Genomic DNA, 15,013 nt, shown 5'->3' with positions numbered 1-15,013 from the left:
AGTATGTCACAAATCCAGGAGACCAAGTATGTCACAAATCCAGGAGATACCACCCCCCCCCCCACAAAAAAAACCAATTTGATTACATAAAAGTTTTTTAAAAAACAGAACTACAGAACGAAAACCACCCTAAGCAAAGTCAAAATACAAAAGAAAAACCAGGAAATAATGTTTGTGAAGCATGGCGTGGAAAATGGCTAATTCCCCTAATGTATAAAATCAATAAACAAAAGAGCAGATTCATAGAAAAATGGACAAAAGATAAGAACAGTTTGTAAGAAAAGAAACACAAGTGATTCTTGGGCAAATGAAAACATGCTCTGTTATTCAGAGGAAGATAAATGCAAATTAAAACTATGCTGAGATATCAATTTTCACCTATCAGATTGGCAAAATTAAAAAGAACTCAATAACACATGGTGCTTGATGCAACTATAGGAACTCAAACATTCTTTGAGGGAAGGGTGTACATTTTTTACAACCTCTATGGAGAAAAGTGTATCATTTGACCCAACTATTATACTTTTAGAAATTTATCCCACAGACACATTTGCACATGAGCAAATTGCACCAGTATCAGATAATCGATTCCAGCTTTTTTTTAATAATAGCAGAAGAGTAGAAATAACCCAAACATCCATCAGTAGGAGGTTGCTTAAACAAATCATAGGGTACTACATGGTGTACTCTGCCACTCAGAAAAGAAAATAAGAAAGTTAACTATGTACTCATAAGGAAGGATCTCCAAGATACATATTTAAGAGAAAGGTGAAAAAACCAATAACGGAAAAGTATTTTTCATATTAAAAAATAAAGGGAGATGATATGTGAATATCATATAGATACTATATATAATGTGGACATGTATATACATATACTATACACACTACACATATACATATACACACTATATATAGTATATATACACATATACACACTATATATAGTATATATACACATATACACTCTACATATAGTGTATATATATATGTATATACACCAAACACACTATATATAGTGTGTATATACACCATACACACACACATTTTGCTTATGTATGCATAGGATATTTCTAGAAGAATACCAAAGAAATTGGTTCATTTGTTGCTTCAGGGATAGAGGTAGGGGGAAGGTGGTAAATGGAAAAAGAGAGACATTTCACTGTTTACCCTTTTGTATTTTTTGAAATTTGGACCATGTAAAAGTATTCCCTATTCAAAACATTAATGGGTCAGGCACGGTGGCTCACACTTGTAATCCCAGCACTTTGGGAGGCTGATGCGGACGGATCACTTACGGTCAGGAGTTTGAGAAACCCTGTCTGTATTAAGAATACAAAATTATCGGGGCATGGTGGCACACACCTGTAATCCCAGCTGCTCAGGAGGCTGAGGTACGAGAATCGCTTGAACCCAGGAGGCAGAGGTTGCAGTGAGCCGAGATTATATCACTGCATTCCAGCCTGGGCAACAGAGTGAGACTCTGTCTCGAAGAGGAAAAAAAAAACAACAAAAAACCCATTAACAGAGGATCCTTCCTACTTCAGAGCTTCCTATACACTGTTTCCACTGCTGGAGGTGCTCTGATGTTGACTGACTTACACACACACACACACACACACACACACACACACTCCTCCTGGAAGAATTTTATTTTTCAGATCTCTGTTCAAATGTTACTTCCTCCAGGAAGTCTTCCCTGATCACCTCCACCTCCTCCACAGAAAGGGAGCTGTTATACCCATTCATGGTACCTTGTGGGATTTATCACAATGGGTATCAATTAATAATTAACATCTGTCTTCCTTGCTGGAGGTACCAGAGGGACTAGTCTGCCAATGAACCCCAGGCACCAAGTCCAGCATATGCCACATAAGACACGCATCTCAGAGACTTTCTTCCTTTGGAAGGGAGGGAAGAAAATAGGAAGAAATAACCACACTTACACTTCCAGCATGAGCCACACAGTGGTCTACGTGCTTTATGCAGATTAGCACATTAAATTCTCACAACAGGGTTGTGATTCTTTCACAGATGAAAAAAAACAGGCTCAGGGAAACCAAGCAATCAGCCCAAGATCCCCAGGCACAGGCATGATTCAAACCAGGCAGGCTGGTTCCAGAGCCTATGCTCTTGGCTCCTAGAAGGGAAAACAGAAGAAAGAGAAGAGGAGAGAGGGAAGAAGAGAGGAGGTTGCTCACAATATCAGGAGGAAGCATTTTTCTGCTGTCTCCAGTTCAGTATCTCATAAGACCAGCAAGCCTTCCAGTCTTTGGGAAGTTATAAGAACATCATTGTATTACTCCATTTTCATACTGCTGTAAAGAACTTCCTGAGACTGTGTAATTTATAAAGGAAAGAGGTTTAATTGACTTACAGTTCAGCATGGCTGGGGAGGCCTCAGGAAACTTACAATTGTGGCAGAAAGTGAAGGGGAAAACAAAGCAGCCTCTTCACAAGGCAGCAGAAAGGAGAAATGCCGAGCAAAGAGGGAAGCGTTCCTTATAAAACCATCAGATCTCGTGAGAACTCACTGTCATGAAAACAGCGTGGGGGAAACTGCCCCCATGATTTAATCATCTCCACCTGGTCTCTTCCTTGACATGTGGGGATTATAGGGAATGTAATTCAAGATGAGATTTGGGTGGGGACACAAAGCCCAATCATATCAACCATTAATGGGGATTCTGTAATGTATATGAAACACTTGCAAACTGACAATATTGGACCTCAACAAAGAGACAGCAGACTTGAAGTATGACAGCTGTCTTATCTAGAGGAGCAGGTAACATGCATTGTAGATAAATACACTATCTGATGTGGGTTAATAGGCTTCATTGAATTAATGACGACAGAATAATTACAGCGACAAGCAACAGCAGCAGGGACTCTAATTGAGGATAATTCAAGCACACGGCAAGATCAGAAGTTTTGACTTTAGGACTATGGAAACTTCCCTGAGATTGGAGATTTATTGTTTATATTATTTTAAATCAACAATATCCACCACTGCAAGGTGCAGTGTCTCACACCTGTAATCCCAGCACGTTGGGAGGCTGAGGCGGGCAGATCACTTGAAGTCAGGAGTTCAAGACGGGCCTAGTCTGTTTAGTAAAGATGGTTAAACCTTGTCTCTACTAAAAATACAAAAATTAGCTGGGTGTGGTGGCAGGTGCTTGTAATCCCAGCTACTCGGGAGGCTGAGTCAGGAGAATCACTTGAACCTGGAAGGCAGAGGATGCAGTGGGCTGAGATCGTGCCACTGCACTCCAGCCTGGGTAACTTAGCAAGACTCCATCTCAAAAAACAAAAACAAAACAGTATCCATATCTACCATGGCATGTCTGAGCTCTCTGCAAGTCAATGGGAAGTTATCCACAGGACAGGATTTCCTTACCTTTATTTGTTAATAAGAGAAATGGAAGGGAATGGGAAATCAGAAAAGCAGAGGCATTCCAATTTCTGCCATTTCTCCTCACATATAATTTGTTCCTCATCTTAAAGGCTCAGACAGGATGCTGAAAAGCATAAGAGAATGGGGATTACATTCAGGTAATCACAACAGCAATAATAATAGTTATCATTTATTGAACATTTACCTCCAAACAACATCTAAAGTAAGCACTATTTATACCCTAGCCCATTGAATTCCCAAACTAATTTTGTAGAGTGGGAACAAGGGTGTTTGTCCACATGGGTAAGACAACTGAGGCTCTGAGAAGTAAGGTGATTTGCCTAAGCTAGGAAAATGCAGAAGTTAAGAAATAAAAGCATTAGAATAATGCCCAGGAAGGGGTCATTTCTGAAGGAGGAGATGGATTCATGAACAAACAAGCAGGCAGGCCAATATGTAATTTGTTGATAAGCATGAATATATTTAATTAAATAAGGATCTACTGGATACCTGTCACAGGCCCAGTGCAAGGTCCTTGTGGCAGATGGTTTTTTTTCCAAAGGTGGCCACAGTGATATCTCCCATACCACATGCTCTCATAATGTGACCTTTTATTTCTCGTGTTGAGTGATGAAGTCCGTGATCCCTCCCCTTTTAACCTTAGAAACTGCCTCAATCATTAAGATGACAGCAGAAAACACGCTACTTGATTTCCAGGGCTAGAGCATAAAAAACATATGCACTTCCTCCTTGTTTTCTTGAGCCACTCACTGTTGGACCCCAGCTACCACGTTGTGAGGAAGTCCAATTAGCCCACCTGAAGAGACCACCTAGGGAGGCCACATGCAGACGTTTTGGCTGACTGGCTAGCTGAGGTCTCAGCTAACAGTGAGTATGAAATACAGGCATGTGACAGAAGATTCCTCTAGATGCCTTTAGTCCCCAGCCATCAAGTCACCCTCAACTTTTGAGTTTTCCCAGCTGAGTCCGCAGACATCATGAAGCAGAGCAAGCCACTCTCTCTGGTCTGATTCTTGACCTACAGGATCTGTGAGTGTAATAAAATTGTGGCTTATCACACTAAAAATTGGTGTGATTTGCTACCCAGTAATAGCAACTGGAAGAGCCCTCATATATTTTTAATACAAAAAAAAAAGTGTGTGAAACAGGACCTGCCCTTCTGTTTAATTTGGAAAATGAGACTTCTATAACAATGTTATTTTAAAAATGTATCTTATAGTAGCCAAAAGGTGGAAATAATCAAAATGTCTGTAAACAGATAAATAAACAAAATGGGGTCTATCCATACAATGGAATGTTATTTAGCCATAAAAAGAAATGAAGTACTGATATATTCTACAACAGAGATGTAGAAATTAGAAATTAGAAAACACTGTGTTTCGTGAAAGAACCAAGACACAAAAGGCCACATATTGTATGACTCCATGTATATCAAATACCCAGAATGGGCAAATCCATAGAGACAGAAAGTAAATTAGTGGTTGCCAGAGGCTGGGGGACAGGAGTGAAAGAGTGGCTGCTGAATGGTAGAAGGTCTGGGGTTGGGGGGTGATGAAAACATCCTAGAATTAGACAGTGGTGATAGTTGAAAAATCTTGAGAATACACTAAACCCACTAAATTATACACTTTTAAATGGTGAGTTTTATAAGACATGAATTATATCCCAATGTAAAAAAAAAGCAATGTGCCATATTAGGACCTTCTGTGAGGGTGGAAACTCATCAGCTTTGGGGTCAAGTAGATCTGATCTGGGTTGTTGTCTAGGGACTACCAGTGCCTAATTGTATGGACTTGAGCAAGTTTCTCAGTACCCAAGAGCTCAGACTATCCATCTGTGAAATGGGAATAATAAGACTCACTTTGCAAGGCTGCTGTCAGGATTAATGATTGTCTTTATCAAAGATGGTAACAGAAACTCACTCGAGCAGCATAAGCCAAACTAAGCATTTTATGAAAGGAATCAGGGACATTTTACAGAAGCCCAGGTCACTGAGAACAATTTGGCCACATAAGAAACTTGAACCAGGAATTTAAAATGTATCAAAAGCCAAGGCTGATATTCTTTCTGGCGTATATGTAGTGAACAGAGAAATTTCTTTCAAATTATTCATTCGTGGAAAATCAAGATTTGGCATTGCATTTTAAAGTTAATCCATTAGAGTCACTTAGTTATTTGCAAAATAACATTTTGATAAAGGAGAATTTATTTGAATATCAAATAAGAAAAGGTTCAATACCCTACCTGGTAGAGCTGGAAAACAGTTAATGATCACAGGCTTGGAACACAAAATCAACCTCTTGTAACAAATTTAGTCTATGACCTTAAAAGGAAAAATGAACTTTTCTACAATAAACATTCAAACAAACATGGTTTCCAATAATAAATGTTTTTAAATCTCAAGGTCATGATAAATCAGTCCTGGGACTTTTAAAGCAAACTTTTTTATAGTATAGGAAAGTACTTTCCTATTTTATAATCAAAATTAGAAGTAAACTAGACTCTATGTTGACAAGAGACAAACTTACACATAGACTTTAACTTAATTCTTTAGGGAATTTGCATTAATAGCCATTGACCTTCTTTATTAGTCTGAAGGAGTGATTCTCAGCTCTAGCTACACATTGAAATCACTGAGTACCTTTTTAAAAATACCAGTGTCACCAGCCGTGCCCGGTGGCTCACATCTGCAATCCCAGCATTTTGGGAGGCCAAGGCGGGTGGATCACTTGAGCCGAGGAATTCAAGACCAGCCTGGGCAACATAGTGAGACCCAGTCTCTCCAAAAAATTTAAAAAATTAGCCAGGCATGGTGGCACATGCTTGTAGTCCCAGCTACTTGGGAGGCTGAGGACAGGTGGTTGTAAACTATTTCTCATGTTGAGTGATGAAGTCCATGATCCCTTCACCTTGAACCTTAGCAACTGCCAAAAGAAAGAAAGAAAGAAAGAAGGAAAGGAAGAAAGAAAGAAAGAAAAGAGAGAGGAGATGCTCAACAGTCAAAACAATCCAGGTTTACGGCATGGTGGTGTAAAATTCTACTCTTGCTTTGCCCATTTGATTCACCCATGTGTGTGATGGGCCATAGAGGACTAGTAACATTTTTTTTCTTTATTCTTATTCCTCTACTAACTCAGCGCAGACCAGATAGAACACTTAGAGCTCCACAGAACCTTCTCTTCCTCTCTCTTCTCTCTTCTTTTCTCCTTTCTTCACTCCTTCTTTCTCTCACCCCAGTTTATTCTCCTGTCTTTGAGTATTACCTTTCTGAGCTAAAAGAAGAACTACCGTCAACCCAGCAATCCCATTACCGGGTGTATACCCAGAGGAATATGAAGCATTTTACCATAAAGACACATACACGTGAATGTTCATTGCAGCACTGTTCACGATAGCAAAAACATGGAACCAACCTAAATGCCTGTCAATGACAGACTGGATAAAGAAAATGTGGTACGTATACACCATGGAATATTATGCAGCCATAAAAAAGAGCAAGATCGTGGCTTTTGTGGGAACATGGATGGAGCTGGAGCCTATTATCCTCAGCAAACTAATGCAGGAACAGAAAACCAAACACCACATGTTCTCACGTATAAGTGGGAGCTAAATGATAAGAACTTACAAACAGAAAGAAGGAAATAACAGACACTGGAGTCTACTTGATGGGGGAGGGTGGGAGGAGGAAGAGGAGCAGAAAAGATAACTATTGGGGACTGAGCTTAATACCTGGGTGATGTAATGATATGTACAACAAACCTCTGTGACACATCTTTATGTAACAAACTTTCACATGTATCCTCAAACCTAAAATAAAAAAAATTTTAAATAATAAAAAATTAAGAATTAAAAAAGATCATTTTTCTCTACTTTTCTGCTTTTCTTTCCAACCAACATTCAAACAAATATGGTTTCCTGTAACATTTTTTTAACCTCAAGTTTCTAAGTCAACAGAGCAGAAAGTGTTCACTCAAGGATGCTTGAAATCACTTCCCAGTCTACATATCCAACCCTGAATGACAAACATTGGTGTCCAATTTCAAAATTCCAGGAGAAACAATACAATTGTCCTGGCTTGGTTCAGGGAACTAAGGTCCCAAGGTCTTACGGTCCACCGTTTTCTTCATCACAGGTACAAAGGCAAACTCTGATAAACTAAGCAGAGAAACATATAGTTCTATTGAATCATTGGTAGTCGATGGTATATACTAACTGCTGGCCAGACACCAGGCTAAAAGTTTTTTCATGCTTTTTTTTTTTTTTTTTTTTTTTTTGAGACAGAGTCTTGCTCTGTTGCTCAGGCTAGAGTGCAGTGGCACGATCTTGGCTCACTGCAACCTCTGCCTCCCAGGTTCAAGCGATTTTCCTGCCTCAGCCTCCTGAGTAGCTGGGATTACAGGCATGCACCACCACACCTGGCTAATTTTTTTATTTTTAGTAGAGATGGGGTTTCACCATGTTGGTCAGGCTGGTCTCAAACTCCTCACCTCAGATAATCCACCCACCTCGGCCTCCCAAAGTGCTGGGATTACAGGTGTGAGCCACCGCACCCAGCCTCATCCATTATTTCATTGGTGCATCATAATCGCCCTATAAGTTAGTCACTATTATTACCCCCATTTTACAGATGAGGGAGTCGAGGCTAGGGGGTCAAGTGAACTTGCTCAAGGTCACACAACTAAAAAGATTTTCTAAATAAAGAGCACTTGTTCTTTTTTTTAAGAGACGGGGTCTTGCTATGTTGCCCAGGCTGGTCTTGAACTCTCGGATTCAAGCAATACTTCTGCCTCAGCTTCCCAAAGTGCTGGGTTTACTGGTGTGAGCCACCATGCCCAACCTCAAGAGCACTTGTTCTTAACCACCATACTCTACTGCCACTTACCACACCATGGTGCTGTGATTATCCCCACAAAAGATAGGAGACTAATGTAATAAATGCTCTCAATTGTGTGAACACACTGGACTACCTTACTTTACATGAGGAAAGTAGTGGAAGGAGCAAATCCAAAGCTAGTGATAAAGAGGAAAGCAGCCCCTGACAGCTGGGAAGTGGCCTGGCACTGACAGGTCAATCTTGGTGTTTTCCTAAACATAAACAATTTCACAGAGCATCAATGTTAGACAAAGCCACTCTGTAGTCATGATGAATCAGGACAGAAAGAAGACTCCGTAATCACATGTGAACACAGACAAAACAGGAACATTGTTCAAGCCACAAAATACCAAACATGACCCTCTCCTGGTGAATGCGAGTGACTAGTGTTCTTCACTAATCATAGTTTTAGCCTCGCTCTAGTCTGCTTTCCCTCCCTTCCTTATAGATAAAATTTATTGAGAGGGTCAATGGTAAAATTGTCTCTCTTTCAGGCTGCACCCACGCCAGTGCACATCCCAGCTTGCTTGGACTCTCCCCAAAATCACACAACCAAAGTCCAAATCCTATAATGAGTCCTTTCCAGCACCTTCCATGGTTCCACATGTGTGTGTTCTCCCTTGCTGCAATGAACATGAAACACAATTTGTTCAATACGGGTGTGTTCCTGGAGGTCTTTGGCTGGAGGGCATCAACACTGTTCACTTGTCAGGGGCCTGTTCTGATAGACTCAAGACTGCTCTCTCTCCCTTGACCAAAGAGCTTGAAAACCAAAGTCCTTGGTCCTAGAGGGCAGCGCAATGCAAACAGAATTCCAGTAACCACAGACATCCACTAAACCTCCCCTCCACACATACACACATAAGGAAAGTAGAGATGGCCATTTCTGCATCTTGCTCTACAGCAGAGTGACCCCAACACCATAGAATGGGCGGAACCCAGTGAGATGCACCCAAGGTGCCACACCTCGTTCCTGCTTGAAGTTGCTCCAATTCTTTCCCAACCCCAAAGTTCTTCTCTGTCACTCTGAGCTATACAATTGTAGGCCCATAACAGTTGGACAGCTGAGAAAAAAACTCAAGGCTCAATTTCATGCTTCCTGTAAGACTGTGGTGAAGTTCAAGTTTTCCATAAATGTAACAAACCTTCACAGATTGAAAAGGAAATGGTTTCCCTTATCCTCTTGTCCTCAATCTAGTTGCATGGGACTGACTCAGCATCTCAGGGGGGTGAAAATTAAGGATCACTGTTCCTTAAAGCACCCCCAAGTGACTCTCCTGTGCAGCCAGGGTTGAGAATCACTACTCTAGTCGTTCAACTGATTGTTGCTGGGCACGCACTGGGTTCCATGAACTGTGTTGTATGCTGGAGACGCTCTGGCAAATAACACAGATGCAATTCCTGTCCTTGATAGTCTACACTCTAGGGGGGGAGAGAAAAGCAACAAATAAACAAAGAAACATCTGATTATACATTGTGGTAAGTGAAATGAAGGAAATTTACAGTGTGTTAGGGTAGAGAACAACAGGCGGACCTCTTTAGGTAAGAAAGGAATTAAAGTCTTCACTAAAGGGGTGAAATGAAGCCGAGAGTGGAGGAATAAGAGGGAATGAGCACTGAGGAAGGGAAGTAAGACTATTCTAGAGGCTGGGTGTAGTGGCTCATGCCTGTAATCCCAGCACTTTGGGAAGCCAAGGCAGGAGGATCTCCTGAGCCCAGGAATTTGAGACCAGCCCAAGCAACATAGCAAAACCCGGTCTCTACAAAAAAAGTTAGCTGGGAGGCCGAGGCAGGTGGATCACGAGGTCAGGAGATGAATACCATCCTGGCTAATATGGTGAAACCCATCTCTACTAAAAATACAAAAAATTAGCCAGGCATAGTGGCACATGCCTGCAGTCCCAGCTACTTGGGAGGCTGAGACAGGAGAATAGCTTGAACCCAGGAGGCAGAGGTTGCAGTGAGCAGAGATCACGCCACTGCACTCCAGCCTGGGCAACAAATCAAGACTCTGTCTCAAAAAATAAATAAATAAATAAATAATTAGCTGGGAGTGGTGGCACAAGCCTGTAGTCCTAGCTAGTCAGGAGGCTAAGGTAGGATAATCACTTGAGCCCAGGGAGGTTGAGGCTGCAGTGAGCTATGATCACGTCACTGCACTCCAGCATGAGTGACAGAGTAAGACCCTGTCTCAAAACAAGAAGAAAAAAATGTTCTAGGCAGAAAAAAAAACACACATGCAAAGGCCCTAAGATGGAAGAGTATGTGCAAAGAAGTGAAAGGTGGCTGCCGTGGCTTAGGTGAGCCAGGAGCAAGTGGCAGGCATCTGCTTCCTCGAGCTGCCACACAAAGTGCCACTGGCAGGGTGGCTTAAAATGACTGAAATGTATTTTCTTGCAGTTCAAAGGCTAGAAGTTGAAGATCAAGGTGTCAGCAGGGTTGGTTTCTTCTGAGGGCTGCGAGAGAAGGATCTGTTCCGGGCTGCTCTCCTTGGTTTGTAGAATGCTGACTTTTCCCTGCGTCTTCACGTGGTCTGCCTTCTGCTTGTGTCTGTCTATGCCTTTCTTATAAGGATGCTAGTCATATCGGATTAAGGCCCAGTCAAATGAAATCATTTTAACATAAGTACCTCCACAGAGGCCCTATCTCTAAAGAAGGTAGCATTCGGAAGGAAACAATGAGGGTTAGGACTTAGAATTTGGAGGGGGTTAGGGTGAGGGATACATAATTCGGCCCACAGCATCATAGTAGGGGGATTTGGAACTTATTTAAAGTGGAATAGGATTGGAGGGTTTTAAATGAGATGGCATGTCTGATTTAAACGAATGCTCTGGGCCAGGTGCAGTGGCTCACGCCTGTAATCCCAGCACTTTGGGAGGCCAAGGCGGGTGGATCACTTGAGGCCAGGAGTTCAAGACCAGCCTAACCAACATGGTGAAACCCTGTCTCCACTAAATATACAAAAATTAGCTGGGTGTGGTGGCGCACATCTATAATCCCAGCTACTCAGGAGGCTGGGGCATGAGAATAGTTTGAACCTGGGAGGTGGAGGTTGCAGTGAGCTGAGATCGCACCACTGCACTCCAGCCTGGGTGACAGACCAAATGCTCTGGCTATTGTGTTGGTAGCAGATTGGAGGAAAACAAGAGTGAGAGGGTGAGACCTCTGAGTGAGTTACTTATGTTCAGATAGCAGTCCTGTCCTTTACTTGTTATGTGACCCTGGGCATGTTACTTGACCTTTCTGAGACTCAGTCTCCCCGTCTGTAAAACTGGAATAATTATAATACCTCACACACACATTTGCTGAGAGAATTAATGAGTCGTCCATGTTTAGTATATACTAAATGCAAATGCTAGATAAATGTTAAATATTATTATATTTTAGCCATCTTGGGAAGAGACAGCAGTGCCTGTGATAGGCAGCCTCTAAGTGGCTTCCAACCCTCTCATTCTCATATTTATGCCCTTGTGGAACCCCCTCCCTGGAGTGTGGGCTGAACCTGGTGACTTGCTTCTAAGGAATAGAACTGGCAAAAGTGGTGAGATGTCACTTCCAAGATCGGGTTATCATATTAGGCAGCTCAGGCTGCCAAAACAAAATACCACAGGCTGGGAGATTAAACAACAGGCACTTATTTTCTCACAGTTCTGGAGGGTGTAAGTCCAAGATCAAGGTAGGACAGCAGGGTTGGTTTCTGGTGAGGGCTCTCTTCCTGCCTTGCAGACGGCCACCTTCTCACTATGTTCTCACATGGTCTTTCCTATCATGTTTCTTCCTCTTGTAAGGACACAGGTCCTATCAGATTAGGGCCCCACCCTTGTAGCCTGGTTTATTTTAAGTATCTCTGAAAGGGCCCTATCTCCAAATACAGTCACTTTGGGAGTGAGAACTTCAACATGCGGATTTGGGAGATCGGGAGAGGTCTGCAATTCTGTCCATAATCATTAAAAAAAAAAAAAAAAAACCTGTGAGTTCTGTCTTCTTTCTCTATATAGATATAGATATATAGATAGATATAGATAAAGACATAGAGATATCTTCTCACAAGTTTGCTTTGATGAAACAAGCTTCCCTGTTGTCAGGAAGAACCATCTAGCAGGAAACTGAGGGCAGCTTCTGGCCAGCAGTCAGCTATGAAAGGAGGCCCTCAGCCCAAAAACTCTCAAGGAACTGAATTCTGCCAATGACCACATGAGCCTGGAAGTAGAGCCTCCCCAAGTTGAATCTTGAGATAACTGCCACCTTGTGGACACCGTCATTGCAGCCTGTGAGAGCCTCTGAGTAGAGGTCCCAGTTAAGCTGTACCTGGATGCCTGACCCCTAGAAACCATGTGTTGTTTTAAGATACTAAGTTTTTGGGTGCTTTGTTATGCCATAATCAAAAACAAATACATTAGCTAGACATGGTGGCATGCAGCTGTAGTCCTAGCTATTTGGAAAGCTGAGGAAGGAGAATCACTTGAGTCCAGGAGTTTGAGGTAAGCCTGGACAGCAAAGTGAGACCCCATCTCTATTAAAAAGAAAGAGAGAGAGAAAGGTAGGCAAGCAGGCACAAAGGGAGGGGAGGGGAAGGGAAGGGAGGGGAGGGGAAGGGGAAGAGAGGGGAGGGGAAGGGAAGGCGAGGGGAAGGGGAGGGGAGGGAAGGGAAGGGAAGGGGAGAAAAAATTTTAAAAAGTGAGTAATTTGCCCAAATTCACACAGTAAATGGCAGAGGCAAGAAAAATAAAAAAATGATAACAGGCCAGGCATGTTGGCTCTTGCCTGTAGTTCCAGTACTTTGGGAGGCCAAGGCAGGAGGATATCTTGAGCCCAAAAGTTCGAGACCAACCTGGGCAACATAGGGAGACTTCCATGTCTACAAAAAAATTTAAAAATTAGCAAGGCATGGTGGCATGCACCTGTAGTCCCAGCTACTTGGGAGGCTGAAGTGGGAGGATCGCTTGAGCCTAGGAGGTCAGGGTTGCAATGAGCTATGAGTATGCCACTTGCACTCCAGCCTGGGCAACAGAGTGGGACACTGTCTCAAATGAAAAAAAAAAGGAAAAGAAATGATGACAATAATATTAAGGAAAGACAAAAACAAAGAATCCTACCAAGACTCTTGGATTCCACAACCAACGTTAAAAAAATCATGAAACCAAAGTAACCTACTGCTATCCTGAAACAATGATAAATAATCCACAGATCATAAAATCAGGGACTCTGGAGCATCTACATTAATATAATTGTATGTCCCTTAGACTGAAGTTCTATCAAAGCTTAATGACCAAACAAATTAGCTATCGGCATTATTTTGCCTCCACTAAAACCTGAGCAGTAGCAGAAGTACAGATCCAAAATTCTAAAAGCTTTATCATGTGGGCTCCTTTTATAGTAGTAGGTGGTGGTGATTTTCTCGTTTCTTGTTTCCTTTTCTCTATCCTTTGGGGGAGCCATCTGTAAGTGTTTGGTTTCAAGTTTCAAAAACAATCTCCATGGCCTTGAACAATGGGTTAAAAGGGTTGTCCACATGTGAACTGAACAAACGAACAAGTTATAGAAAAACTTTCCAGGCTGGGCATGGTTGCTTATGCCTGTAATCTCAGCACTTTGGGAGGCTGAGGCGGGTGGATCACCTGAGGTCAGGAGTTCGAAACCAGCCTGGCCAACGTGATGAAACCTCTGTCTCTACTAAAAATACAAAAAATTAGCTGGATGTGGTGGTGGGTGCCTGTAATCCCAGCTACTAGGAGGGCTGAGACAGGGGAATCACTTGAACCTGGGAGGCAGAGGTTGCAGTGAGCTGAGATCATACCATTGCACTCCAGCCTGGGCGACAAGAGTGAAACTCTGTCTCAAAAAAAAAAAAAAAACAAAAAAAAAAACAAACAACAGAAAAGAAAAAACAAAGAACATTCCAAAAGAAATTTCTTCCGGCCATTTTCTTAGGAAACATCAGTGCTGCAAATTAATCCTTCCATCCAAAGTCCTGTCTTCTAACATTTTACATCTGTATATGTGTTTTACATAGTTGTTGAATTGCTCTCATATTCAGTATGTCTTAGTATTTCAATGCCTCCATTTCCTTCTCTATAAAATTTTTTTTTTTTTAATTTTAAAAAGGAAGCAATAAAGTGCTTATTCCAGTATCTGGGCTGCTTGAATGATAGCACTGTTGTTAATCATATTATCATTCATTCATTCAACAAACACCTAGGTAGCAGCATGAGAGCCAATTTTCTATCAATTATTGGTCCTAAAGTGGAGATCCAGAGTTTCCATGTACAGCAGCAGCAACCTAGCTAGAAATAGAAGACAAGGCTGTCATCTGGAAGTGGTGACGGGGAAGGGCAGCTGACAGATGCTTAAGAAGGCTTAAACCATCCTGCTGCTGCTGTTGCTTGGTCTTTTCAGAAAAGGAAAGCATTGGTTGGGTGCCCTGGCTCACGTTTGTAATCCCAACACTTCAAGAGGCCGAGGCAGGAGGATCTATTGAGGCCAGAGTTCGAGATCAGCCTGAGCAAAATAGTAAAACCTTGGGTCTAAAAAAAAATTTTTTTCTTAAGTCAGCCAGATATGGTAGCGTGTACCTATAGTCCCAGCTACTCGGGAGGCTGAGGTCAGAGGATCACTTGAGCCTAGCAGTTCAAGGCTGCAGTAAGGTGGAATCATGCCAGTGCACTCCAGGCTGGGTGACAGTGCAAGACTAAAAAATAGAAGGAAAAAAGTAAAGACAAGCACTGT

The 15,013-nt window shown here is 42.0% G+C and overlaps 1 protein-coding gene across 7 annotated transcripts in view; it reads right to left on the bottom strand.

The window, feature by feature from the left end:
* Positions 1-1,503: 1,503 nt before the first annotated feature.
* Positions 1,504-15,013, bottom strand: part of LOC129050876 (ubiquitin carboxyl-terminal hydrolase 31-like) — a 47,238-nt gene continuing 33,728 nt past the window's right edge. The window contains exons 6-7 of one of the 7 annotated variants that reach the window (XR_010137828.1): positions 7,144-7,221; positions 1,506-3,517 (exon numbers count right to left, since the gene is read on the bottom strand). Coding sequence is in view for 3 of the 7 variants with exons in the window: in XM_063717639.1 (XP_063573709.1) it covers positions 9,602-9,709 (108 nt within the window). In the remaining 4 variants the exon portion in view is untranslated. Of the gene's footprint in view, positions 3,518-5,756; positions 7,222-7,253; positions 9,710-15,013 lie in introns of those variants that run through there. The other 6 variants (XR_010137827.1, XM_063717644.1, XM_054534402.2 and 3 more) reach the window with 6 other exon arrangements.

This window comes from Pongo abelii, chromosome 18, assembly GCF_028885655.2.
Source record: "Pongo abelii isolate AG06213 chromosome 18, NHGRI_mPonAbe1-v2.0_pri, whole genome shotgun sequence".
Taxonomy (NCBI): domain Eukaryota; kingdom Metazoa; phylum Chordata; class Mammalia; order Primates; family Hominidae; genus Pongo; species Pongo abelii.
Note: the sequence above shows the minus strand (reverse complement) of the source record. Positions and strands in the feature narration are given on the sequence as shown.